Source organism: Melanerpes formicivorus, unplaced genomic scaffold (genome assembly GCF_026170545.1).
Source record: "Melanerpes formicivorus ecotype bairdi unplaced genomic scaffold, bMelFor1.0.p_v2 SCAF_101, whole genome shotgun sequence".
Classification (NCBI taxonomy): domain Eukaryota; kingdom Metazoa; phylum Chordata; class Aves; order Piciformes; family Picidae; genus Melanerpes; species Melanerpes formicivorus.
Genome location: NW_027142453.1, coordinates 559,384 through 587,244, shown reverse-complemented (window position 1 = coordinate 587,244; position 27,861 = coordinate 559,384). Strand labels below are relative to the sequence as shown.

The window sequence follows — 27,861 nt, the reverse complement described above, 5'->3', positions numbered from 1 at the left end:
CCCTGAGTCTCCTCTTCTCCAGGCTAAGCAACCCCAGCTCCCTCAGCCTCTCCTCACAGAGCTGTGCTCCAAACCCCTCCCCAGCTTTGTTGCCCTTCTCTGGACACGTTCCAGAGAAACAATATCACTTCACAAGAGTGTTGTAGAAATCCTATATTTCATGCTGTGAAGCACAAAAATCCTGGTGTGGTTAATTATCAGGGGAAAGCCAATTGCTTAGCCTGGAGGAGACTCAGGGGTGGCGTTACTACTCTCTACAACTACCTGAAGGGAGATTGTAGACAGGCAGAGGTTGGTCTCTTCTCCCAGCCAGCCAGTACCAGAACAAGAGGACACAGTCTCAGGCTGTGCCAGGGGAGGTTTAGGTTGGATGTTTGGAAGAAGTTCTACACAGAGAGAGTGATTGCCCATTGGAATGGGCTGCTTGGGGAAGTGGTGGAGTCACCTTCATTGGAGGTCTTTAGGAGGAGACTTGATGGGGTGCTTGGTGCCATGGGTTAGTTGTTTAGGTGGGTTGGATTGGTTGATGGGTTGGACGTGATGATCTTGAAGGTCTCTTCCAACCTGGTCTGGTCTATTCTATTCTATTTCAGATGTGTAAGATCAATGAAATTTCATTCACAAAAGGTCAGACAGAATTGATTCATAATTTCCCCAAAGTTTTCAGTTTTATGGCTGAAGCATCAAAGGAAAGAAAAAAGCACATTCTGTAGAAAACACAACCATCACTGTAATTTCTGCTTCCCTGGCAAAAAAAAACCCACCAGCCAAAAGAGATTTGTATGGAACAATTTCAGCATTCATCAAGAATAGAAAAGAAGAGAACAGGGGAGAGGAGAAGAGAACAGGGGAGAGGAGAAGAGAACAGGGGAGAGGAGAAGAGAACAGGGGAGAGGAGAAGAGAACAGGGGAGAGGAGAGTAGAATAAACCAGGTTGGAAGAGACCTTCAAGATCATTGCATCCAACCTATCATCCAACACCACCTAATCAACTAACCCATGGCACCAAGCACCCCATCAACCCCATCAAGTCTCCTCCTGAACACCTCCAGTGATGGTGACTCCACCACCTCCCCAGGCAGCCCATTCCAATGGCCAATCACTCTCTCTGTGCAGAACTTCTTCCTAACCTCCAGGGTAAACCTCCTAAACCATTCTGTACATCCAAATTGCATTTTCCTAAGTTTACCAAGAGCAAGCAATTTATCTTCTGCACTCAGAAGGCTTTCAAACTGCTTAGCTTTTTTTCCAGTGGGTGTTTACAAGGAGAAAGAAAAGGATGAATAACAGGATTTGATTACCGTTTGTGAGTGTTGAGAGTTGCCTTGGAAGTCTTTCGGTTTCTCCCACTGTGATTCTTAAAAGAAAACAAAACCATATTTCACCTGTCAGGCAAACCTGGTTAGCAGTCATTAGTAAAATACAGATCAACAGGCTATGACACTAATGGGTGCAGACATACAAGCAAGTGATATAGACACAACTTATTGGAATATTATAGTTTCATAGTTTCATAGTTTCATTCAGGGTTGGAAGGGACCACAAGGATCAGCTAGTTCCAACCCCCCTGCCATGGGCAGGGACACCCCACACTACATCAGGCTGGACAGAGCCTCATCCAGCCTGCTCTTAAACACCCCCAGGGACGGGGCCTCGACCACCTCCCTGGACAACACATTCCAGGGCTTCACCACTCTCATGGTGAAGAACCTCCTCCTCACATCCAGCCTGAATCTCCCCACCTCCAGCTTCATTCCATTCCCCCTAGTCCTATCACTACCTGAGATCCTGAGAAGTCCTTCCCCAGCCTTCCTGTAGGCCCCCTTCAGATACTGGAAGGCCACAATGAGGTCACCTGGGAGCCTTCTCTTCTCCAGACTGAACAGCCCCAACTCCTTCAGTCTGTCCTCATAGGAGAGGTGCTCCAGCCCTCTGATCATCCCTGTGGCCCTTCTCTGGACACCTTCCAGCACCTCCACATCCCTCTTGTAATAGGGGCTCCAGAACTGGACACAGTACTCCAGGTGGGGTCTCACCAGGGCTGAGTAGAGGGGGAGGATCACCGCCCTCGACCTGCTGGCCACACTTCTCCTGATGCAGCCCAGGATCTGATTGGCCTTGTGGGCTGCAAGTGCATTAACAATCCTTGGTGTGAACAACAAACTAAAGGATCACAAAGCATCATGGTTGGCAGCCTGACCCTCTATCAGGCTCTTCTGCAGCTAGGGCTGATACACAGATACTGGAAATGTTGGTACAAAAAAGGATGGATTTTGGTTTTTAAATGGTAGCACAGCCCAGCAGAAACTAAGCACATAATATTGGTGTCCTTTTGGGAACTGAATACAGCAAACATTAATGTCAAGCCTTAAATGTCTAAGAAGCATTTTGTTGTATTCTCATTGATCATCAAAGAGGGCTGCTTTTATGCTCTGAAGCAGACTGCAACAAAGAGCCCCTGAACCAAAGGTAGTCAGTTAGAGAAACCCTTTACATGTGGAACCAAACAGGCACCAAGCCATAACTGCTCTCATGCACTTGGGCCTCATCAGTTTGGTTCACATTCACCTTGCTTTTGTGCTCTGAAGCAGACTGCAACAAAGAGCCCCTTAACCAAAGGTAGGCAGTTAGATAAACCCTTTACATGTGGAACCAAACAGACACCAATCCATAACTGCTCTCATGCACTTGGGCCTCAGCAATTTAGTTCACATTCACCTGCACCTTGCTTTTGTGCTCTGAAGCAGATTGCAACAAAGAGCCCCTTAACCAAAGGTAGGCAGTTAGATAAACCCTTTACATGTGGAACCAAACAGACACCAATCCATAACTGCTCCATGCACTTGGGCCTCACCAGTTTAGTTCACATTCCTGATCATAAAGCTTCTTCATGAAGAACACAGCTATCTTTGCATACTTAATGGGTGAAAGGCTATGCAGCTCCAGAAACTGTGAAACTAGGGCATTCTTCCATTACTAACAAACAGCAAACAGTGTATTGAATATCAAGTACTAAAAACTCTATGCAATGGTTAATGTTTTAAGCATCAGGTTACTACTGGCGGAGGAGAAGAGTAAAGAAATGCAGGTAGTCTTTTCCCATTTATATCCAATCACTGTATCTGCATTTGCTCCTCCCTGGTTTTTACCTCCTGTCCTTGTGTTGTAGTAATATGTATAGCCTTCAGGAGAAAGTCCTTGCACCCATTCCTTGGTTTCAGATTTTGCTGGCACTGAGGTGTCCTGAGGTGTCTTTTTTTTCTTTTCTTTCTTTTCCTTCTTTTCCTTCTTCTCTTTCTTTTCCTTCGTCTCCTCCGTGTTACTCTGTGTTTTACTCTGTGTCGAACTGGGGCCTACTTCATCTGAAAGGAAAGAACAAACTCCTTTTCAAAGAACAGCAATAATCTGAGTTTTAACAGCTGTCACTTCTCAGCAACAGCAAATGAGATATTTTGTTTTTATTTACATAGAATTACATAGAATAAACATGGTGGGAAGAGACCTTCAAGATCATCGTGTCCAACCCATCAACCAATCCAACCCACCTAAACAACTAACCCACGGCACCAAGCACCCCAGCAAGTCTCCTCCTGAAAACCTCCAATGATGGTGACTCCACCACCTCCCCAGGCAGCACATTCCAATGAGCAATCACTCTCTCTGTATAGAACTTCTTCCTAACATCCAGCCTAAACCTCCCCTGGCACAGCCTGAGACTGTGTCCTCTTGTTCTGGAGCTGACTGTCTGGGAGAAGAGACCATCATCAGCCTGTCTACAACCTCCCTTCAGGGAGTTGTAGAGAGTGATAAGGTCACCCCTGAGTCTCCTCCTCTCCAGGCTAAGCAGCCCCAGCTCCCTCAGCCTCTCCACATAGGGCTTGTGTTCCAAACCCCTCACCAACTTTGTTGCTCTTCTCTGGACTCATTCCAGCAAGTCAACCTCCTTCCTAGACTGAGGGGCCCAGAACTGCACACAGTACTTGAGGTGTGGCCTAACCAGTGCAGTGTACAGGGGCAGAATGACCTCCCTGCTCCTGCTGGCCACACTGTTCCTGATGCAGGCCAGGATGCCATTGGCCCTCTTGGCTGCCTGGGCACACTGCAGGCTCATGTTCAGCCTACCATCAACCAGTACCCCCAGGTCCCTCCCTGCCTGGCTGCTCTCCAGCCACTCTGACCCCAGCCTGTAGCACTGCATGGGGTTGTTGTGGTCAATGTGCAGAACCTGGCACTTGGATGTGTTCAATCTCCTGCCCTTGGACTCTGCCCATCTGTCCAGCCTGTCCAGGTCCCTCTGCAGAGCCTCTCTACCCATCATGACTGTTTGCACCCTTAAGTATTACCCTCACAGCAGGTAAACTTAGGATATTCCAAGGATCTGGCATTGTAGCAGTACTACAGAGCAGTCCAGACTACTAAGCGGGTCTAAATCTCAAAAGATGAGTAACAGAAAGAGAAGAAATAATAAAGACCAGTGAGCTCTAACTCAACAACAAAAAAGAAACAGAGCTACAACAAAAAGAGAGCTTCTACAGGAGCCTGAAACTACAAACATATTCCAAAAGATAATGTGTCTTCACATGGACAGAACAAAGCTACTTGCTGAGCTGCCAGCTGAGTAGGAGACTCTCATCCTCACTGTTTGATAGCAGTGGGAACCCAACCTCTCCTACATTATAGACACTTTTGTCTCCAACTGGCAAAGCTGAAACATAACATTAACTAAGAGAAGCTACACTGCTGCTTCAAAGCACCAACAACTGCCTTGTTTTCTTGATTTCTTATCACAGTGTTGAATTTTCCTACTCCAAACCAGACTGTTCCATGGAACAGATGATACTGCAGCTAAAAACACTCTGTGCAGCAACTTCTGCTCCTGGCCATTTGCAGATTTCTCTATTCCCCCCTCAGATTAGCAAACACTCCTTTCCCATTCCCAAAACCTAATTTAAGGAAGAAAAAAACCCAACTTTTAAATGCAAGATTCTTCCAACTCTGTCTTTAATCCTTTCTCAGCTATATGAGCTACCTGGCTTAATTCCCAGCCTTTTCAAATCCTCTTGATACGCCTTCATTGCAGCCTCCTCCATTGCTGCAAACTCTTTGGACATGTTTTCTTCTTCTTTGGCCTTCTCCAAGCTTTTCTTTTTAATCTGAAGCCAAACAAATAAAGCAAGAGAGTGAATTGAGCAGGTGAAAGAGATGGGACATAAGCATTTGTACAAATAAGATGTCTGAGTTACCTCACTAATCCTTTTTGCCACATTTTCTTTATGATTTTTGCCTCTCTCGTGGAAATCAATGCTCTTCAAAGTGAGAGAGGGGACAAAAAAGAGAGGAAAAAGAGAGTTATGCATTATACAATGTCAGTGTATTTGAATTTAGTTAGTTACAATTTAGTTAGACTGGAATTAGACACACACACACTTAGACACACACACACTCAGACACACACACACACTTAGACACACTTCTCTTGCTTGATGCAGATCAGATCCTGGGCTGCATCAGGAGAAGTGTGGCCAGCAGGTCAAGGGAGGTGATTCTCCCCCTCTACTCAGCTCTAGGGAGACCCCACCTGGAGCACTGCATCCAGCTCTGGAGCCCCTATTCCAAGAGGGATCTGGAGGGGCTGGAAGGTGTCCAGAGAAGGGCCACAAGGATGATCAGAGGGCTGGAGCACCTCTCCTATGAGGACAGACTGAAGGAGTTGGGGCTGTTCAGTCTGGAGAAGAGAAGGCTCCCAGGTGACCTCATTGTGGCCTTCCAGGATCTGAAGGGGGCCTACAGGAAGGCTGGGGAGGGACTTCTCAGGATCTCAGGTAGTGATAGGACTAGGGAGAATGGAATGAAGGTGGAGGTGGGGAGATTCAGGCTGGAGGTGAGGAGGAAGTTCTTCCCCATGAGAGTGGTGAAGCCCTGGAATGGGTTGTCCAGGGAGGTGGTTGAGGCCCCATCCCTGGAGGTGTTTAAGAGCAGGCTGGATGAGGCTCTGGCCAGCCTGCTCTAGTGTGGGGTGTCCCTGCCCGTGGCAGGGGGGTTGGAACTAGATGATCCTTGTGGTCTCTTCCAACCCTGACTGATAGTAGCTGAACAAGCCTAAACATAGCCTGTTCTGGAAAGGCAGCAAACACTGTGGCTGCAAAATTCAGGGACACTGAGAAGCACTTAACATAGACACTCCAAAACAATCAGTAACACTCCAAAATGCTACCATAAAATGCCATAGTGTTTATAAGACTTAAAACAATTTAAACAGCACTGCCTAGCACTCATTAGAGACAAGTAAGAGGCAGGCTGGGTTCCCTCTGCATGCTATCTTTCCAAGTATCATACTCTGATTTCTGCTTTCAGCCTCTGGTTCAATGCAAACTTTAAAGCCATATGGCTTATTTAAGCGTTCTAAATATTAGCTACAGTGCTTAATTAGATTACATTATGTTCCACAAATATCCCATTAACTAGCCTGCTGGTCCACATATCTGCAAGTGAGGAAAAGGGGGAGAGCTGGGCAGCCAAGGCCAACAGACAGTCTGCAAGCGAAGAACAGCTGCCAGAAAGTCTGAAGGCAGTAGGGAACTGGAAGGAGTGCAGAAGCTTGAAAGGTACAACAGTAAAAGTCCTCATGTGGTTCTCACAAGAAACATCTGAGCTCACTTAAGTGTTCAGATGTTAGGTGCTAAGCCTGGCCTAGTAACTCCAGAATTTCTCTGCACGAGCCCATGTGCAGAGGATGTACATCCAGGGGATGATTCATCTCATTTAAACACAGACTTTACACATTACTTAAGCCCTCCCCCTTAATGTGTATTTCTGGTCACTGACTCCAGTAAGAAACACTTATCATTCTAAACTGCAGGTATCTGGGCAGAGACAGGCTGGAAAGCAGCCCTGAGGAAAGAGACTTGGGGGTGCTGGTGGATGAGAAGCTCAACATGAGCTCTCAATGTGCACTTGCAGCCCAGAAAGCCAATCAGATCCTGGGCTGCATCAGGAGAAGTGTGGCCAGCAGGGCAAGGGAGGTGATTCTCCCCCTCTACTCAGCTCTGCTGAGACCCCACCTGGAGTACTGCATCCAGTTCTGGAGCCACTATTACAAGAGGGATCTGGAGGTGCTGGAAGGTGTTCAGAGAAGGGCCACAAGGATGATCAGAGGGCTGGAGCACCTCTCCCATGAGGACAGACTGAAGGAGTTGGGGCTGTTCAGTCTGCAGAAGAGAAGGCTCCCAGGTGACCTAATTGTGGCCTTCCAGTATCTGAAGGGGGCCTACAAGAAGGCTGGGGAGGGACTTCTGAGGATCTCAGGTAGTGATAGGACTAGGGGGAATGGAATGAAGCTGGAGGTGGGGAGATTCAGGCTGGAGGTGAGGAGGAAGTTCTTCCCCATGAGAGTGGTGAAGCCCTGGAATGGGTTGTCCAGGGCGGGGGTTCAGGCCCCGTCCCTGTAGGTATCAGGGTTGGAAGGGACCACAAGGATCATCTAGTTCCAAGCCCCCTGCCATGGGCAGGGACACCCCACACTACATCAGCCTGGCCAGAGCCTCATCCAGCCTGGGATTAAACGCCTTCAGGGATGGGGCCTCAACCACCTCCCTGGACAACACATTCCAGGGCTTCACCACTCTCATGGGGAAGAACTTCCTCCTCACCTCCAGCCTGAATCTCCCCACTTCCAGCTTCATTCCATTCCCCCTAGTCCTATCACTACCTGAGATCCTGAGAAGTCCCTCCCCAGCCTTCTTGTAGGCCCCCTTCAGATACTGGAAGGCCACAATTAGGTCACCTGGGAGCCTTCTCTTCTCCAGACTGAACAGCCCCAACTCCTTCAGTCTGTCCTCATGGGAGAGGTGCTCCAGCCCTCTGATCATCCTTGTGGCCCTTCTCTGAACACCTTCCAGCACCTCCAGATCCCCCTTGTAATAGTGGCTCCAGAACTGGATGCAGTACTCCAGGTGGGGTCTCCCCAGAGCTGTTTAAGCCCAGGCTGGATGAGGCTCTGGCCAGCCTGATGTAGTGTGGGGTGTCCCTGGCCATGGCAGGGGGGTTGGAACTAGATGATCCTTGTGGTCCCTTCCAACCCTGACTGATTCTATGATTCTATGATATAGTTGTAAGCCACATGAAGCTCAGCTCCAGGAGCAACTCTGGCATTGAGTCAGGAAGGCAAATCTTACTTTCAAGCAAGAATGGGTTGAGTAGTCTGTAAAAGGCATCCACAAGTCAGAAACATTTTTCTCTAACCCAGTAATGTTTCTGTGGGCTGTGTGACAACAAAGAAACCTGTCTCAAATGCTTAGACTGCTGGCTGTACCAGGCCTACCATTTAAGTATGCCAACTTGTGCTTTCTCCTTGGCTATGAAGAGGCACAGACAAAGTTTCAAGCCAGATCAAATGCTAAGTCAAAGAACCAGACAAATCAGCATGAGATATCTCAGCTCTCATCTGTACCGCCAAGGAGAAGAGCACACATCTTGCATGCAGGTATCTGGCTCTCACACAACACACAAAGCTCTTTTGGAAAGACAGATTTCATGCATCAATAGATCAGTATCAGAAGTGATGCTCCAAGCAGGTAACTGGAATTCCCAGTGCTTCAAAACCAGTGACAAAAGGTGGCAGGACACCGTACAGGTCTGTTGTCTGCTATCCAGCACTTGCAGTAGTCGCAGAATTTTTTTGGCTGAGACTTCCAGTAATCGGCCCTGGGGAGAAAAACAAACAACAGGCACAGAGTGTGAAACAAGAAAGCAAGCCACAGGGTATTTTGATATACATGTAGCTTCAGAAGCTACATTTCATCTTCTTTTGGTGACTGAGTGCTAGGAGTTTTTCTTTCTTTGTTTCAAATGAAGTATGGGGAGCAAGCGAGAGCAGCGATAGTGACTGGGGTCGGAGTGGTTGGAGAGCAGCCAAACAGAATGGGACCTAGGGATGCTGATTGGCAGCGGCCTGAACAAGAGCCAGCAGTGTGCCCGAGGGGCCAAAAAGGCCAATGGCATCCTGGCCTGCATCAAGAATAGTGTGGCCAGCAGGAGCAGGGAAGTCATTGCACCCCTGGACTCTGCATTGCTTAGGCCACACCTTGAGTCCTGTGTCCAGTTCTGGGCCCCTCAGTTTAAGAAGGACATTGAGACACTTGAACATGTCCAGAGAAGGGCAACAAGGCTGGGGAGAGGTCTTGAGCACAAGCCCTATGAGGAGAGGCTGAGGGAGCTGGGATTGTTTAGCCTGGAGAAGAGGAGGCTCAGGGGAGACCTCATTGCCCTCTACAACTACCTGAAAGGTGGTTGTAGCCACAAAGGGGTTGGTCTCTTCTCCCAGGCAGCCAGCACCAGAACAAGGGGACACAGTCTCAAGCTGCACCAGGGGAGGTTTAGACTCAAGGTGAGGAGGAAGTTCTTCACTGAAAGAGTTGTTAGCCACTGGAATGTGCTGCCCAGGGAGGTGGCGGAGTCACCATCCCTGGAGGTGTTCAAGAGGGGATTGGACGTGGCACTTGGTGCCACGGTTTAGTAGTCATGAGGTCTGTGGTGACAGGTTGGACTTGATGATCTTTGAGGACTCTTCCAACTTTATTGATTCTATGATTCTATGACTACTATGCCCCTTAAAGCACAGCTCAGTGTTGGGATTGTGCCTCTCTGGAAGACAAAATTTTCACAATGCAGGTGATGCTGGAAGAACCAGAAACACAAAGAAAAACCAAGGCAGAGATAAACAAGGAGCTCCAGATACTCCAGTTAAAAACAGAACTGTCAGAAAAGTGAGAGTTGCACTATCTTTTGTAAAAATGCATGCAATAACTGCTTCTGTGTGTCAAACTTCAGATTTAGAATAGAATAAACCAGGTTGGAAGAGACTTTCAATATCATTGCATCCAACCTATCATCCAACACCACCTAATCAACTAAACCATGCAACCAAGCACCCTGTCAAGTCTCCTCCTGAACACCTCCAATGATGGTGACTCCACCACCTCCCTGGGCAGCACATTCCAATGGACAATCACTCTCTCTGTGTAGAATTTCTTCTTAACATCCAGCCTAAACCTCCCCTGGTGCAGCTTGAGACTGTGTCCTCTTGTTCTGGTGCTGGTTGCCTGGGAGGAGACCAACCTCCGCCTGTCTACAGCCTCCCTTCAGGTAGTTGTAGACAGCAATAATGTTTCCCCTGAGCCTCCTCTTCTCCAGGCTAAGCAGCCCCAGCTACCTCAGCCTCTCCTCATAAGGCTTGTGCTCCAAACCCCTCACCAACTTTGTTGCCCTTCTCTGGACTCATTCAAGCAAGTCAACTTACTTCCTAAACTGAGGAGCCCAGAACTGGACACAGGACTCGAGGTGTGGCCTAACCAGTGCAGTGTACAGGGGCAGAATGACCTCCCTGCTCCTGCTGGCCACACTCTTCCTGATGCAGGCCAGGATGCCTTTTGCCCTCATGGCTGCTTGGGCACACTGCAGGCTCCTGTTCAGGGTACAATCAACCAGCACCCCCAGGTCCCTCTCCACCTGGCTGCTCTCCAGCCACTCTGACCCCAGCCTGTAGCACTGCATGGGGTTGTTGTGGCCAATGTGCAGAACCCGGCACTTGGATGTGTTCAATCTCTTGCCACTGGATTCTGCCCATCTGTCCAGCCTGTCGAGGTCCCTCTGCAGAGCCTCTCTACCCTCGTCTGCAAGAGGTACTGCAGTGATGCTAGAGCAGATTGTGGCCTGTGGGGTCACAGACACAGCAGTAAATTGTTTGGGTGTTTCAGTGTAAAACCATGACTATTTCTGAGCCATGCAATTTAGATTAGCTGTGCATGTGTGAAGAAACATAGGGCAAAGAGAGCTCAAAAGTTAGCACATACAAACAACCCCTCCGATTCATGTTTCTTCTCAACAAATTGCTTTCTGATGCCAGATGAGGCTTGTGCAGAAATAATTCCATTTCTTTTGGCTTGCAGCAACAGCTGCAGTGCTTTGCTTCAGGAGAACACATTCTAGCAACAGACTTCAACATTTTAAATGTGTAAAATGAAAAGCAACAGAAAAGAACAAAACCCAAGGGGTAAAACCAAAACCCATGCAGGATGACACTGAAAATGTTAGAAGAGATCAGTCAGAACAAAAAACAACCAATCTGATCAACCTGCTTTCCATCTGAACAGTAGTGTACAGCTAGAAGAAAATACTGCCTGACATTTTTATTCAACAAAGCCAGACCTCACACTCATGATAGCACCAGATCTCAGTGCTGAACATAAAGATACAATTTCTAAGAGGTCATAGAATAGACTAGAATTAACCAGGATGGAAAAGACCTCCGAGATCATCGTGTCCAACCTATCATCCAACACCATCTAATCAACTAAACCATGGCACCAAGTGCCTCATCCAGTCTCCTCTTAAACACCTCCAAGGATGGTGACTCCACCACCACTCCACTAGAACCACTCCACTCGACTAGAACCAAAACACCACCAGTATCTGGCATGGAAAGCTACTACTTAACTGTGGGAAGAATTGTATCTGAGCTACGTTTTCAGTCACTGCTGTGGCTAATCCTGCCACCTCCCTGGGCGGCACATTCCAATGGGCAATCACTCTCTCTGGGAAGAACTTCTTCCTAACATCCAGCTTAAACCTCCCCTGGTGCATCTTGAGACTGTGTCCTCTTGTTCTCTTGGTGACTGCCTGGGAGAAGAGACCAATCCCCACCTGGCTACAACCTCCCTTCAGGTAGTTGTAGACAGCAAGAAGGTCTCCCCTGAGCCTCCTCTTCTCCAGGCTAAGGAACCCCAGCTCCCTCAGCCTCTCCTCATAGGGCTTGTGCTCCAAACCCCTCCCCAGCTTTTTTGCCCTTCTCTGGACACTCAAGCTACTCAACATCTTTCCTAAACTGAGGGGCCCAGAACTGGACACAGGACTCAAGGTGTGGCCTGACCAGTGCTGAGTACAGGGGCAGAATGACCTCCCTGCTCCTGCTGGCCACACCATTCCTGATCCAGGCCAGGATGCCATTGGCATTCTTGGCCACCTGGGCACAGTGCTGGCTCATGATTATTTAGAGGGGTGAATAAGGAAGATAAGCTCTGCAACAACATATCAGCCTATAAGCAATGCTGCATTAGCCATGTGCAACTTCTCCAGCACTTCTCTGGAAAGACAGAAAGAAGCAGCTGGGCTTGCCCCAATGTAAACAGAAACCCACTCATCCCTAAATGGTGTCCTTTAAAACTGGGTGATTGCTCAGTCACACATTTAATTAAAAGGCTTTTGTGATTTATATGTCACAGTGTACCAGGGCCAAAGCCTGGGCAATCACTCTGTCTGGGAAAACATCTGAGTGGGAAGGCTAAATTCAGAGTTCAGCAACACCTCAAGGCCCTTTTCCCCTGTTTGAGCTGCGTCTCCTGAATTGTCTCCAAATCCTTCATTGAAGAGAAATTTCCAGCTAAAAGCTGGATTAACCTTCCTAAGGCAATGGATCAATTGTGACAGAAAACGTGTCAATTGGTTAAAAACCTCCCTGCATGCTTTGGCTGTGTGAGAACAGCTGGGTATTGCCAAGCTTAGCTTAGCAGAACTGGCTTTCTCTTCGCCAGAATCAAGCGTGATAGAATTCAGACTGTACAGCTGCACTCACCCAAGTCCAAGACCTAAGAGTGTGTCAAGCTGGATTTTCACAACTATGTTTCCCACTGACTGCTTGCTTAAATGCTACTGCACATCACAACTGTTGCAAACCACTGTAGCTACACATAAAGTAATTGCGCTGAAGACCTCCAGGGCACCCTTGGGGCTTAAACATAAACCCAGGTGTTGACGACAGAAGCCATCTGTCCTCATCTCCTAGTGGTTTTGATAAAGATTGAAGCTGGGTCTCTGTTGTTACATACAAAGGTAGATGATACTCTGTGCTGAAGACTGGGGAACCTTAAATCCTGCATTCCATGATTAAGTTAATTATGGGATAGGATGAGGATAGGATGAGGATAGGATAGTCTGGAGAAGAGAAGGCTCCCAGGTGACCTCATTGTGGCCTTCCAGTATCTGAAGGGGGCCTACAAGAAGGCTGGGGAGGGACTTCTCAGAATCTCAGGTAGTGATAGGATTAGGGGGAATGGAATGAAGCTGGAGGTGGGGAGATTCAGGCTCGATGTGAGGAGGAGGTTCTTCCCCATGAGAGTGGTGAAGCCCTGGAATGGGTTGTCCAGGGAGGTGGTTGAGGCCCTGTCCCTGGAGGTGTTTAAGAGCAGGCTGGATGAGGCTGTGGCCAGCCTGCTCTAGTGTGGGGTGTCCCTGCCCATGGCAGGTGGGTTGGAACTAGATGATCCTTGTGGTCCCTTCCAACCCTGACTGATACTATGGTTCTATAAAGAACAGGGATTTTCTTTCATATTTTACTAGTCAAACTACTCAGGGGCAGGATGTACAACAGTTCAGAGGGCTAAAGGTGAGGAAGGAAAAAAGAGGGAGTGAACATCAAGCTGCAACTTTAAAGACAGGGCAAACTCATTGCTGCAAATAGCTGTGAAGTGCAAAGGGCACCAACTTCTAAACCATTTTCAAATTTCTGAAAGTAGTTTAAAACCTCAGGAATAAGAAGATGGGGAGGCAGCAATTCTGCTTGAACACACCCATAGTTTCAAATGAAAATGCTGAAAGTCAGAGAGAAATCTCAAGATATTTTAGTTTGCCTAATTAATTTCTTTAGCTATGAGAATCACACCTCCTGTGTTGCACAGCCGAGGATAGGATAGGATAGGATAGGATAGGATAGGATAGGATAGGATAGGATAGGATAGGATAGGATAGGATAGGATAGGACAGGACAGGACAGGACAGGACAGGACAGGATAGGATAGGATAGGATAGGATAGGATAGGATAGGATAGGATAGGATAGGATAGGATAGGATAAACCAGGTTGGAAGAGACCTTTGAGATCATCATGTCCAACCTATCATCCAACACCACCTAATCAACTGAACCATGCAACCAAGCACCCTTTCAAGTCTCCTCCTGAACACCTCCAATGATGGCAACTTCACCACCTCCTCAGGCAGCCCATTCCCATGGGCAATCACTCTCTCTGTGTAGAATTTCTTCCTAACATCCAGTCTGAACCTCCCCTGTGCTCTCCACTCCAGCACATGAACCATGCATCCAAGAGCACGCAAGGTGGGCAGGTTCTATTGACAACACTCAGAGTGTAACCTTCTGAGTATTCCAGCAGTGCTAAGGTCCAGGGCCCCAAACTGCTTCTCCTCACACCTTAGTGTATAATTTATGTTTTAACAGGTGATAAAATCATCTTAAGAAACCCTCAGCTTAAGAAACCCATCAGCTTAAGAAAACCTCATAAAGAAGCTGAGACAGTTTTCCCACACTTTCAGCCTGGGCTAGAGGTTTTTGTTCTTACAATGTGCTTGCTGAAATTAAAAGGGGATTGCAAGTAAACAAGTCCTCAGGTGATTCTGAACACAAGGGGAAAAAGGCAATTTGGCTGTGCAAACAAAATCTGGCAGCATTTGCTTTGAGTGTTTTAAAACAGCAGACCTGGAAATTTGGCAGGGATGCTGAGTGGTTTCTGTCAGGGACATACCTGTCCAAATTATAAGCCTGCAGGGGATAAGAAACATCATACATATATTCAGCAGCTTTCTTGAGTTTTAATATCTACAACCTCTGAAGACTTTATAGTTTCATAGTTTCATTCAGGGTTGGAAGGGACCACAAGGATCATCTAGTTCCAACCCCCTTGCCATGGGCAGGGACAGCCCACACTAGATCAGGCTGGCCAGAGCCTCATCCAGTCTGTCCTCATAGCAGAGGTGCTCCAGCCCTCTGATCATCCTCATGGCCCTTCTCTGGACACCTTCCAGCACCTCCATATCCCTCTTGGAATAGGGGCTCCAGAACTGGACACAGTACTCCAGTGGGGTCTCACCAGAGCTGAGTAGAGGGGGAGGATCACCTCCCTTGACCTGCTGGCCACACTTCTCCTGATGCAGCCCAGGATCTGATTGGCTTTGCGGGCTGCAAGTGCACATTGAGAGCTCCTGTTGAGCTTCTTGTCCACCAGCGCCCCCAAGTCTCTCTCCTCAGAGCTGCTTTCCAGCCACTCACTGCCCAGCCTGCATTTGTGCCTGGGATTGCCTCCACCCAGATGCAGGACCCTGCCCTTGCTCTTGTTGAACCTCATGAGGTTGGCTTGTGCCCACCTCTCCAGCCTGTCCAGGTCCCTCTGGATGGCCTCCCTTCCCTCCAGCGTGTCTGCTGCACCACACAGCTTGGTGTCATCAGCAAACTTGCTGAGGGTGCACTCAATGCCACTGTCCATGTCCCCCACAAAGATGTTGAACAAGACAGGTCCCAGGACTGATCCCTGAGGGACTCTGCTTGTCCCTGGCCTCCACTGAGACATGGAGCCATTGACAGCCACTCTTTGGGTGCGGCCATCAAGCCAGCTTAAAGAGCTAGAAAGATCTTGATTCTCTAATAATATATGAGACATAAAAAGATTTGTCTATGTGCCTTACAGATAGCTGAGAGCAATATAGACATGATTTGGTCAAGGTTTTTCAGAGAATAAATCATGACTTTAAACCAATGAGAAAAAAAAAAAGCAACACCCAATTACCTCTATGTTCACTTAGCATGATTTTCTAAGGGACTGCATAATATTGCAGCTTGTTGTTCCTCTGTGATGTTGCATATCTCCTCTTTATGGGGCTCTCCTCCTTATGGTAACCAGCACCATAAAAAGAGGACACAGTATCAAGCTGTGCCAGGGGAAGTTTAGGCTGGAGGTGAGGAGAAAGTTCTTCACTGAGAGAGTTGTTAGCCATTGGAATGTGCTGCCCAGGGAGGTGGTGGAGTCACCGTCCCTGGAGATGCTCAAGAGGGGACAGGATGTTGCACTTGGTGTCATGGTTTAGTAGTCATGAGGTGTTGGGTTACAGGTTGGACTTGATGATCTTTGAGGTCTTTTCCAACCTTACTGATTCTATGATTCCACCGTGTTATCTTGCAGCATTCTGTAGGTCTGAGCACTGGATGGCTTGTGCATGTGCCATCTTCTTGAATACAGGTGTGTGAAGTAAATAACCTGCAGATCCAAGTTCTTGACTACACAAGGAAATGAATTCATAGAACCATAGAATCAATAAGGTTGGAAAAGACCTCAGAGATCATCAAGTCCAACCTGTCACCCAAGACCTCATGACTACTAAACTATGGCTTCAAGTCCCACATCCAGTCTCTTTTTAAACACCTCCAGGGACAGGGATTCCACCACCTCCCTGGGCAGCACATCACTTGTTCTGTGAAGAACAGAGTACACTGTCCTGCACCACATCCTGGTCTCCAAACTGGTGACACATGGGTTTGATGGGTGGACCACTAGATGGATAAGGAACTGGCTTGATGGCCGCACCCAAGGAGTGGCTGTCAATGGCTCCATGTCCCAGTGGAGGCCAGTGAGAAGCGGAGCCCCTCAGGGATCAGTCCTGGCACCAGGCTTGGTCAACATCTTTGTGGGGGACATGGACAGTGGCATTGAGTGCACCCTCAGCAAGTTTGCTGATGACACCAAGCTGTGTGGTGCAGCAGACACGCTGGAGGGAAGGGAGGCCATCCAGAGGGACCTGGACAGGCTGGAGAGGTGGGCACAAGCCAACCTCATCAGGTTCAATAAGAGCAAGTGCAGGGTCCTGCATCTGGGTCGAGGCAATCCCAGGCACAAATTAAGGCTAGGCAGGGACTGGCTGGAAAGCAGCCCTGAGGAGAGAGACTTGGGGGTGCTGGTGGACAAGAAGCTCAACAGGAGCTCTCAGTCTGCACTTGCAGCCCACAAAGCCAATCAGATCCTGGGCTGCATGAAGAGAAGTGTGGCCAGCAGGTCAAGGGAAGTGATCCACCCCCTCTACTCAGCTCTGGGGAGACCCCACCTGGAGTACTGCATCCAGTTCTGGAGCCCCTATTACAAGAGGGATGTGGAGGTGCTGGAAGGTGTCCAGAGAAGGGCCACGAGGATGATCAGAGGGCTGGAGCACCTCTCCTAGGAGGACAGACTGAAGGAGTTGGGGCTGTTCAGTGTGGAGAAGAGAAGGCTCTGAGCTGACCTAATTGTGGCCTTCCAGTATCTGAAGGGGGCCTACAGGAAGGCTGGGGAAGGACTTCTCAGGCTGTCAGGTAGTGATAGGACTAGGGGTAATGGAATGAAGCTGGAGGTGGGGAGATTCAGGGTAGGTGTGAGGAGGAGGTTCTTCACCATGAGAGTGTTGAACCCCAGGAATGGGTTGTCCAGAGAGGTGGTCGAGGCCTCATCCCTGGAGGTGTTTAAGCCCAGGCTGGATGAGTCTCTGGCCAGCCTAATCTAGTGTGGGGTGTCCCTGCCCATGGCAGGGAGGTTGGCACTAGATGATCCTTGTGGTCCCTTCCAACCCTGAATGATACTATGATACTATAGCAAACTACCATACTCAGCACCTAGAAGTTAAACATCTGAAGTCAAGGATATCTACTGAAAGCAGAGGTCTGCTGCTGTAGATGCATTAGGAGGATATGGGCTATGCCAGGGAGAGTTTGATAAGAATTAGAAGAGAAGGAAAAAAAAAAAAAACCAACACAGCAACATAAATTGGGTCAGGAAACTATTCAGGTCTAATTTTAGCAGTAACTAGAATCAAGAGCACTGCTGTATGGAGCATCAGTCTGCAAGACAGGCTCACACAACCTAACCATCAAATACCTCTCCACAGAAAGACCTCAAAAAAATGTTTTGATCAGGTTTTTTGTTGTTTGTTTTTTTTTTTTCAGTAGGGAGGGTAGAATATCTTAAAAAGCAACAGAAATGAACAAATGTTATGGATGTGACCTTTCCGCTTCACGAATACCCAATCTTGGAATTTTACGCCACCATCCCCCTCCCATAAATAGGGTCAGGTATCGTCACGAAGTTTGTAATTAAACGCTGGAAAAGCGGTAGCGGTGGCCAGCGAAACCACCCGGAGAGGCTTTCCCCACCGCTTCGCTGAGAAGCGGAGGCGCCAAAGGAGGCCGCAGCTGGCGCGGCAGGGGGGCGGTGAGACACTTTCCTCCCCCGCAGCCCGCGCAACCTCGCGCGGCAGGACAGCGCATCCCCCGCAGGCGGGAGGTGAAGCTGCCCGGCGTGTCCGCCAGAGATAAGGAGCCTGAAGCGCAGCAGAAACAAACAACCTAGAGAGGCAGGGACGCACGGACGGGAGCAGGACTTGAACTAGAAAGAAATAACGCGGTTAGTGAGGCGGGGGTCGCTGGCCTCAACTAGGACACAGCCTCAGCGTGGCTACCCTAAGGCCTTCCCACGGCCTGAGGGTACGGGGGGGCGGGCCTGCCCCGCTGCCGATACCCCCACCTCACATTGCCCACCGTCCCCGCCCGGCGCCCAGGGCACGAGCCCGCAAGCGGAACGCGTTCGGCGCTGCCCGCTCTCGCCCGGCCTCTAGCACTCACATCGCCGCTTCCCCGACAGTGCCGCTCCGCCGCGCCGCGCCGGTCCCGTCCGCTCGCCACTAGCCGCGCCGCTGGGGCGGGCCGGGGCGGAGGCAGGGAGCGCCGCGACGGCAGCCGGGAGGGTTCAATTCGCGCTCTTCTCCCCCGCCCTTCTCCACCTCCTGCCCTCGCCCGCTCCTCCTCTCCCGCCCCCGGGAGAGGCGAGCGCTCTGCGGGGAGCCGCTCGGAGACGGAGCTGCCGCTCGGTGAGTGCTGTCCACCCGCTGCAGGTTGCGGCGAGCCCCGCGCTCGGGGGAACGGAGAGACTTTCCCCGTTCCCCCGCGGGGAACGAGCCTGCAGCCCAGGGTTCGAGCCCCGCCGCCAGCAGCACTCCGTGCCGGGCTGTTCCTGCCCCGCCGCGGCTGTGGGAGACGGGAGGGGTTGTGGGGGTGGGCAGCGGGGTGGAGAGGCTAAGGAGCCAGGGAGGAGGCGGCGGGCTCTGGTGCGAGCCGGCGGCGGTGCGCGCCCTCGTGCCACGGCCAGCGGCGCCCTGCACCGCCAGGCACCCCTGCCAACTTTCTGAGGAGTTCAGGCAGCGCGCGTGTGTGTGTGCGTAGGGGGGGGAGTTGCGCGCAGACTGCGCCTCATCCTCCTTTTTCTGCCCCAGCTGCTGCAGCCCTCTCCTCCTCTACCCGCTGGCTGCCTCTCCCCGTCCGTCGGGGGGCAGCGGCGGCTCCGCGCTGCCGGGGAGGGCGGCGCGCGCGCGTGGGACGGTTGGCGGCCGCGCGCCCTGGCGCGGAGAGGCCGCGGCGCGTGCGTGTGTGCCTGAGGCCGCGGGGGAGGGGGGGCCGGGGCCGCGGGCCGGCGCCGCCCCGGAGCGGCCGCGGCGGGGACGGACGCGACACGTCGGCTCCGGACGGGGCTGTGTTGCCACCCGGGCGTCTTCGTGCCTCTGGGTGGCCGGCGCTGGTGAGCCCGAAGAAGCCCCTCCTCAGCTGCTTCCCCCCCCCATCCCAACAAAACTCATATCGGGTTTGTGTTCCACATTCCCCACCCCCCCCTTCCAGCGCTGTGTGAGTTATTTCCCGACCGTGTCGCCAGAAAAATAATGTTAATTCATCGACTACAGCTGGCAACCTTTTTTGCTATAGTCACGCACAAGGGTGGAGGAGAAGCCTGTGGAGTGAGTCATGGGTTTAAGAGGCCCTCTGGTTGTTTATGGCAAAACCAGGGGGTGGTTCATTCAACATGTGGGAAATAAGAGGAGTAAGAGTCGCTTTAAATACGTGAAGCGATAAGACAGAGGTGCTTGGGTGTATCGTGCACCCCCCTCTCCCAGCTTGTTATCGAGCTGCCTTGAAAAGGGAAGTAGTGTTTGTTCTTTAAGGACGACTTGTGGTCAGGCTGTCATAGCTAAGGGCAGCAGCTAAGGCATTTGTCAGCATTTCCATTTGCAGCGTAGTTTTCATGTACTTTGCAACTTGGTTATAAAAATAGGCACTGGGGTTGAAATTTTGGTTGACAGCCTCTTCTCCAGCAGCATCTAAGCGGATTGTGAAGTGGTTCTGCTCAGATGTGAAGTGGAAATCCATTCAAAATGCTGGCTTTTTACCTGTCTCTGAACTGTAAAACTTACCATGCACGTGGATGCATTTATAGCTGTTAGACCAGAAACATTTGCTCCCTGAAATTGGTTGAATTGGGGAAGAGTTGAGGGGCTTGGTGCTGTCTGTGCCTTGAGCAGCGTAGCAGAGCCTCTCTGAAGACTCTTGCAAGTTGACACCAAGCTGTGTGGTGCAGCAGACAGGCTGGAGGGAAGGGAGGCCATCCAGAGGGACCTTGACAGGCTGGAGAGGTGGGCACAAGCCAACCTCAGGAGGTTCAGCAAGACCAAGGGCAGGGTCCTGCATCTGGGTGGAGGCAATCCCAGGCACAAATGCAGGCTGGGCAGTGACTGGCTGGAAAGCAGCCCCGAGGAGAGAGACTTGGGGGTGCTAGTGAACAAAAAGCTCAACATGAGCTCTCAGTGTGTACTTGCAGCCCGCAAAGCCAATCAGATCCTGGGCTGCATCAGGAGAAGTGTGGCCAGCAGGGCAAGGGAGGTGATTCTCCCCCTCTACTCAGCTCTGAGGAGACCCCACCTGGAGTACTGTGTCCAGTTCTGGAGCCCCTATTCCAAGAGGGATGTGGAGGTGCTGGAAGGTGTCCAGAGAAGGGCCACAAGGATGAGCAGAGGGCTGGAGCACCTCTCCTATGAGGACAGACTGAAGGAGTTGGGGCTGTTCAGTCTGGAGAAGAGAAGGCTCTGAGGTGACCTAATTGTGGCCTTCCAGTATCTGAAGGGGGCCTACAGGAAGGCTGGGGAGGGACTTCTCAGGATCTCAGGTAGTGATAGGACTAGGGGGGATGGAATGAAGCTGGAGGTGGGGAGATTCAGGCTGGAGGTGAGGAGGAAGTTCTTCCCCATGAGAGTGGTGAAACCCTGGAATGGGTTGTCCAGGGAGGTGGTTGGGGTGCTGTCCCTGGAGGTGTTTAAGCCCAGGCTGGATGAGGCTCTGACCAGGCTGATCTAGTGCGGGGTGTCCCTGCCCATGGCAGGGGGCTTGGAACTAGATGATCCTTGTGGTCCCTTCCAACCCTGAATGATACTATGATACTAAGTTCCCTGCCACCTTGCATTAGGGCACCCACCTACAGGACTAACGTGGGGCACCGCATGTCTTGCAGAGCTCTGAGTACAGAGTGCTGGCAGAGTTTGAGCACCTCTTTGCTGCAGACAAGAAACAGGTGTTAAAGTGAGAGCTGAGTATGTGAACTTTGTGGGATATTTGTATTTTTTCCACTGGCTGTTCAGGTGCTGCTTCTGAGACAGAAAGTGAACGCAGTATTGGGGAGGTCTCATTTCTATACCTCTGTATAGACACGTATCTGGATCCCGTGAAACATGCCTGCCACCCAGTGGATGTAGGTGGTCTCTATAGAGCCTGTGTTCTATACATTACTACCTGCTGGCCCTTAGCCCGACCCTGTTAGTAAGTTTGCACAGCAAAGTGCTCAGGCGTTGTAGAAATGGCAGGCTCATCTGGTCGCCCTGGGCCTCCGCCTTGTGATGTTGTCTGTCATGACGTGATCTCCCCCTGTCCTTCCTGGGTGATGAAACAGAGGAAGGTCCAGAGGTGTAGCACCTTCCCAGCTGGGCAGCAGTGACAAGAGGTAACGTGAATGAGGCAGATGATTATGAGGAGATGATTATGAGGAGGAGTCTCTCATATGAGTAGAGGCTGAGGGAGCTGGGGTTGCTTATCCTGGAGAGGAGACTCGGGGTGACCTTATTGCTTCTACAACTACCTGAAGGGAAGTTGTAGACAGGCAGATGTTGGTCTCTTCTCCCAGGCAGCCAGCACCAGAACAAGAGGACACAGTCTCAGGCTGCATCAGGGAGGTTTAGGTTGGATGTTAGGAAAAAGTTCTACACAGAGAGAGTGATTGCCCATTGGAATGTGCTGCCTGGGGAGGTGGTGGAGTCACCATCATTGGAGGTGTTCAGGAGGAGACTTGCTGGGGTGCTTGGTGCCATGGGTTAGTTGTTTAGGTGGGTTGGATTGATTGATGGGCTGGACATGATGATCTTGAAGGTCTCTTCCAACCTGGTTTATTATTATTATACTTGGAGGGAGAGGTAGTTTCATGCCTGGGGTGGCTGGAGGATTGGATTTTGCAACCCCTACCTTTGCTGTAGGATTTCCATGCAATCATAAAGGTTTTAACACATGGGCTGCTGGGGGTTTCTGGGTGTCTGACCTGCTTTGCTGAGTTTGTTAAATGTTGTACAGACTGAAGTTATGCAGAACTTGCCCATCCAGAACAAAAGTCAACATCCTTTCTCTCTCAGCGTACAGAGTATGCTTTGCTAGCTTCTGAGTGTGTTATTAATTACAGTTAAAACTGTAATTTTTGAGTGTCAAAATTGGTCTTGGTGGCCATAGCTTTCTGCTTTAAGCTTTTTGCATCTTAGTTTCCCTTCTTTAAAACACCCCCATGGATAACAGTATCTTTACCCTGTGGATTACTCTGGTGATGAGAGCTGTAAAAGAGCCTGAGAGAGAAGAAATAATTCCTCTGTGGTTTGAAAATATTTAGTGATGCTCTAGGAAACAAGGGCAAAAAGAGGAATTTGTATGTTAATTCTGGCAAAGCTTCTGTGGGGGGGGAAAAAAATGTGACCAGGTCATTTGCAATTAGTGAGTGACCTCCATGAACGTAAGGAGATGGTTAAATTGCTGTAGGCCACATAGTTCTAATAATTCCTAACTTCTCCCTTCTTAATTGCAGTTTTAATACTGCTTTTTGTGTGTAATTTCCTAGGGTTTATTTCCCTTAGGAAAAGAGCCAGCAAGCAGATAGACAGCTTGGAGCAGCATACTCCTGTCACAGCCCTGTGTCTTTGGGTTCATCGTGTAATGCCTGGGACTCTGTTGTTGGAGCTGTCTGTAGAGGATAGCCAGTGGTGGGAGGTTGTGGCTGTGGTCTGTGTTGCTGCAAAGATCTGTAGGATTGGTGAGGGAAAGGGCAAGGAGAAGCAGGACCCTGGGTTGTGTCCCAAGTAGGCTCGAGGTGAGGAGAAGGTTCTTCACTGAGAGAGTCGTTCGTCATTGGAATAGGCTGCCCAGGGAGGTGGTGGAGTCACCATCCCTGGAGGGGTTCAAAGAGGGGATTGGACATGGCACTTGGTGCCATGGTCTAGTCCTGAGGTCTGTGGTGACAGGTTGGACTTGATGATCTTTGAGGTCTCTCCCAACCTTGGTGATACTGTGAAGTACCTGATGCTATTTTGGCCTCCATCAGCCCTTAAGTGGGAGGCCTGGAGCCTCCTGCCTTTCCCTGGCTTGGAGCATGGTTCTTTGAGCTACAGCCCTGTCTTGCATAGGCAGTGGGGGCACAAATTGCTTATTGTGGTGAGGGTGGTCTGTGTCATCTGACCAGCACCAAGAAGAATGTGGAAGTGGCCTAGCAAATAAATACTTCAAATGCACTAAGTGCAATTTGTCTTTCAATGTTTGACCAAATGCAAATGTATTTTTCATGGGGGCAGCAAAAGGGAATAGTGTGCCCAGCAGGAGCAGGGAAGTCATTGTGCCCCTGGACTCTGCTTTGGTTAGGCCACACCTTGAGTCCTGTGTCCAGTTCTGGGCCCCTCAGTTTAAGAAGGACATCGAAACACTTGAACGTGTCCAGAGAAGGGCAACAAGGCTGGGGAGAGGCCTTGAGCACAAGCCCTATGAGGAGAGGCTGAGGGAGCTGGGATTGTTTAGCCTGGAGAAGAGGAGGCTCAGGGGTGACCTCATTGCTGTCTACAACTACCTGAAAGGTGGATGTAGCCAGGAAGGGGTTGGTCTCTTCTCCCAGGCAACCAGCACCAGAACAAGGGGACACAGTCTCAAGCTGCGCCAGGGGAGGTTTAGACTCGAGGTGAGGAGAAAGTTCTTCACTGAGAGAGTTGTTCACGATTGGAATGTGCTGCCCAGGGAGGTGGTGGAGTCACCATCCCTGGAGGTGTTCAAGAGGGGATTGGATGTGGCACTTGGTGCCATGGTCTAGTCATGAGGTCTGTGGTGGCAGGTTGGACTCGATGATCTGTGAGGTCTCTTCCAACCTTAGTTATACTGTGATACTGTGATCTCCAATATAGAAGCTCCAGGCCTCATGTCAAATTTCACCTCTCACCAAGATCTGGAAGGGCAGTATATCCTTCCAGGTTTGCCAGAGATTTCTGTTAACACTAAGAGGGAGCATTTTCCCTGATCTTGTTCTGGAAACAACTGAAGTATTTGACTTTGTTTGCATTCTAATCACAGTATTCCTCTTTCTGTACCCCTTGCTCAGAGGCAACCCCTACAACACATGGAACAAAATTTAGCCTGAGGCAGGCATTCAACTTGGAAAATTTCAACCCAAACAGTCAAAGTCTGGCTGGGTTACAAGCAGCTGGAAGCAGCATCTTGCATTGGAAGCAGCATCTTGCATTGGAAGTTCATCTTGGATTGGAAGCACTCAGCAGCTGCCTCATAGGCAGTGCTGCAAGCTTCATCAATGCTGTGTATATATTTGTGGGAATACACTGCTGAATTACTCTCTTAATGAATAGGTTACCTGGTCAATCAACTGGCAGTCAGTTGGGTTTGATTTATTGTTTCTTCCCCATAAAGAATTGAACCTAAAAAACCTCTTTAAGGTTAATTGTGTGAATGCTTTTCCTGACTCGCATTATTCATTGTTTTCCTGGCTGGAAAAATGAAAACTTTTTAAATGGAGCCTCTGAAGTTAGTGACAAGCCAGGGCTGACTTGTTCTGAATCTTTCAGAATGACTTAGCAATTGTTAAAGACCAATTTACAGTAGAACTAGAGCAAATTGCTTCCCAGCGTTTTGAATTGCAAGAAACCACATCTCCCAAATTCCTGAGCTATTCATCAACTGCTCTATTGTGGCAGACTCACCCTGTATTGTGTCCCTGATATATCTATTAACTCTGCAGTGAAGTGTGAGTTTAAAACAATTGTGCCATGCAGTCACTGTGGAATAAATACCACAAACATTGGCAAAGTTGCTTCATAAATCTCTCTCCGTTTGGAGAGGAACTGAGGCGTGCCTTTCTTCCCTGGGAGTGCAGCTGTTTCTTGTGTGGTCCCCCGGGGGGCTGGATCATGGTGTAAGGCTGTTTAATATTATATTCACAGTTTTTGTGATGATATCTCCTCGTTACCAGTAGATTACTTGCAGGTTTGTGTGTGGAACAAGTTACCAGCACAGTATACAGTTGGGGCTGTTCAGTCTGCAGAAGAGAAGGCTCTGAGGTGACCTAATTGTGGCCTTCCAGTATCTGAAGGGGGCTTACAGGAAGGCTGGGGAAGGACTTCTCAGGATCTCAGGTAGTGATAGGACTAGGGGGAATGGAATGAAGGTGGAGGTGGGGAGATTCAGGCTGGAGGTGAGGAGGAAGTTCTTCCCCATGAGAGTGGTGAAGCCCTGGAATGGGTTGTCCAGGGAGGTGGTTGAGGCCCCGTCCCTGGAGGTATTTAAGCCCAGGCTGGCTGAGGCTCTGTCCAGCCTGATCTAGTGTGGGGTGTCCCTGCCCATGGCAGGGGGTTTGGAACTAGATGATCCTTGTGGTCCCTTCCAACCCTGAATGATACTATGATACTATCATACTCCAAATGATTGTATAGAACAGTCAGCATCCAGCGTTTTTTGTGCATATGGAGTCATATACAAAGGAGCCAGGAATGCAGTTCCACCAGCAGGGTGGGAGACTGTCTTCTAACTGGTAATTTGAAAGAGGGCTTAGGAATTTGTGTGGAGAATCATCTCAACAGGAGTTTTCATTGTAGCTCTGCAGTGTGATCTTTGGCTGTGTAGCAGTGTAAATACTGCAGAGGAGCAGGGAAGTAGATGGTGTGAATAAGATCACGGGAGTTCTGTGGCTGGTTTTGCTGCTCACACGTGAGGAAGGATGTGAAATATTGCTAAGAGCACAGTGACAAAAGTGATCCAGGGTTTGGAAACCAAGCTTCACAATGTGGGGTGTACAGAGTTTATTCAGCTCAGCAAAGAATGAGGGGAAATGATGCCTGTATATATTACAGTATCACAAAGGTTGGAAGAGACCTCGAGGATCATCGAGTCCAACCTGTCACCACAGACCTCATGACTAGACCATGGCACCAAGTGCCACATCCAATCCCCTCTTGAGCACCTCCAGGGATGGTGACTCCACCACCTCCCTGGGCAGCACATTCCAATGACCAATCACTCTCTCAGTGAAGAACTTTCTCCTCACCTCGAGTCTAAACCTCCCCTGGCGCAGCTTGAGACTGTATCCCCTTGTTCTGGTGCTGGTTGCCTGGGAGATGAGACCAACCCCTTCCCGGCTACAATCACCTTTATGGTAGTTGTAGAGGGCAATGAGGTCACCCCTGAGCCCCCTCTTCTCCTGGCTAAACAATCCCGGCTCCCTCAGCCTCTCCTCACAGGGCTGTGCTCAAGGCCTCTCCCCAGCCTCGTTGCCCTTCTCTGGACACGTTCAAGTGTCTCAATGTCCTTCCTAAACTGAGGGGCCCAGAACTGGACCCAGGACTCAAGGTGTGGCCTAACCAAAGCAGAGTACAGGCGTACGACAACTTCCCTGCTCCTGCTGGCCACACTATCCCTAATGCAGGCCAGGATGCCCTTGGCCCTCTTGGTCACCTGGGCACACTGCTGGCTCATGTTTAGGCAGCTGTCAATCAGTACCCCCAGGTCCCTCTCTGTTTGGCAGCTCTCCAGCACTCTGACCCCAGCCTGTAGCTCTGCATGGGGTTGCTGTGGCCAAAGTGCAGCACCTGGCACTTGGACTTGTTGAATGCCATCCTGTTGGACTCTGCCCATCTGTCCAGTTGGTCGAGGTCCCTCTGCAGAGCCTTTCTACCCTCTAACTGACTAACATCTGCTCCTAACTTGGTGTCATCTGCAAATTTGCTGATGACTGACTCAATACCCTCCTCCAGATCATCAATGAAGATGTTAAAGAGGATGGGGCCCAGTACTGATCCCTGGGGGATGCCAGTGTCTGTAAAGAAAACATATTTACTGACCCTGCAGATAGCCAGTGTCCAGGAGATGGAGTTAGGTATGTTTTACCTTGTAAGTAGCAAAAAGAGCAATAAAGCATTGTGTGGGATTTGCTGTTGGTAGGAGTGTTTAAAGGGAGGTGGGGTTTCCTTCTGAAAGATGTGCTTTGGCCTGGTCAGTGGAGGACAGCAAGGCCTTTGACACCGTCCCCCACAGCAAACTGCTGTCTATGCTGTCAGCTCGTGGATTGGACCACTACACTCTGTGTTGGGTTAGGAACTGGCTGGAGGGCTGAGCCCAGAGAGTGGTGGTGAATGGTGTCACATCCAGCTGGTGTCCAGGCACTAGTGGAGTCCCCCAGGGATCAGTGCTGGGCCCCATCCTCTTTAACATCTTCATTGATGATCTGGATGACGGGGTCGAGTCAGTCATCAGCAAGTTTGCAGATGACACCAAGTTAGGAGCAGATGCTAGTCAGTTAGAGGGTAGAAAGGCTCTGCAGAGTGACCTCGACCGACTGGACAGATGGGCAGAATCCAATGGGATGGCATTCAACAAGTCCAAATGCTGGGTTCTGCACTATGGCCACGGCAATCCCATGCAGAGCTACAGGCTGGGGTCGGAGTGGCTGGAGAGCTCCCAAACAGAGAGGGACTTGGGGGTATTGATTGACAGCCTCCTGAATATGAGCCAGCAGTGTGCCCAGGTGACCAAGAGGGCCAATGGCATCCTGGCCTGCATTAGGAATAGTGTGGCCAGCAGGAGCAGGGAAGTCATTGTGCCCCTGGACTCA

The 27,861-nt window shown here is 50.0% G+C and overlaps 2 protein-coding genes across 2 annotated transcripts in view; one reads left to right on the top strand and one right to left on the bottom strand.

Annotated features, from left to right (window-relative positions):
- The window catches only part of WBP4 (WW domain binding protein 4), a 44,348-nt gene extending 25,718 nt beyond the window's left edge, over nt 1-18,630 (bottom strand). The window contains 6 exon segments of the mRNA XM_068166493.1: nt 1,302-1,357; nt 3,150-3,362; nt 5,030-5,153; nt 5,244-5,306; nt 8,631-8,703; nt 18,483-18,630. Coding sequence (XP_068022594.1) covers nt 1,302-1,357; nt 3,150-3,362; nt 5,030-5,153; nt 5,244-5,306; nt 8,631-8,703; nt 18,483-18,484 — 531 coding nt within the window. The 5' untranslated portion in view covers nt 18,485-18,630.
- Nucleotides 18,630-27,861, top strand: part of ELF1 (E74 like ETS transcription factor 1) — a 158,364-nt gene continuing 149,132 nt past the window's right edge. The window contains exon 1 of the mRNA XM_068166491.1: nt 18,630-18,727. The gene's annotated coding sequence lies outside the window, so the exon portion shown is untranslated. The remainder of the gene's footprint in view (nt 18,728-27,861) is intronic.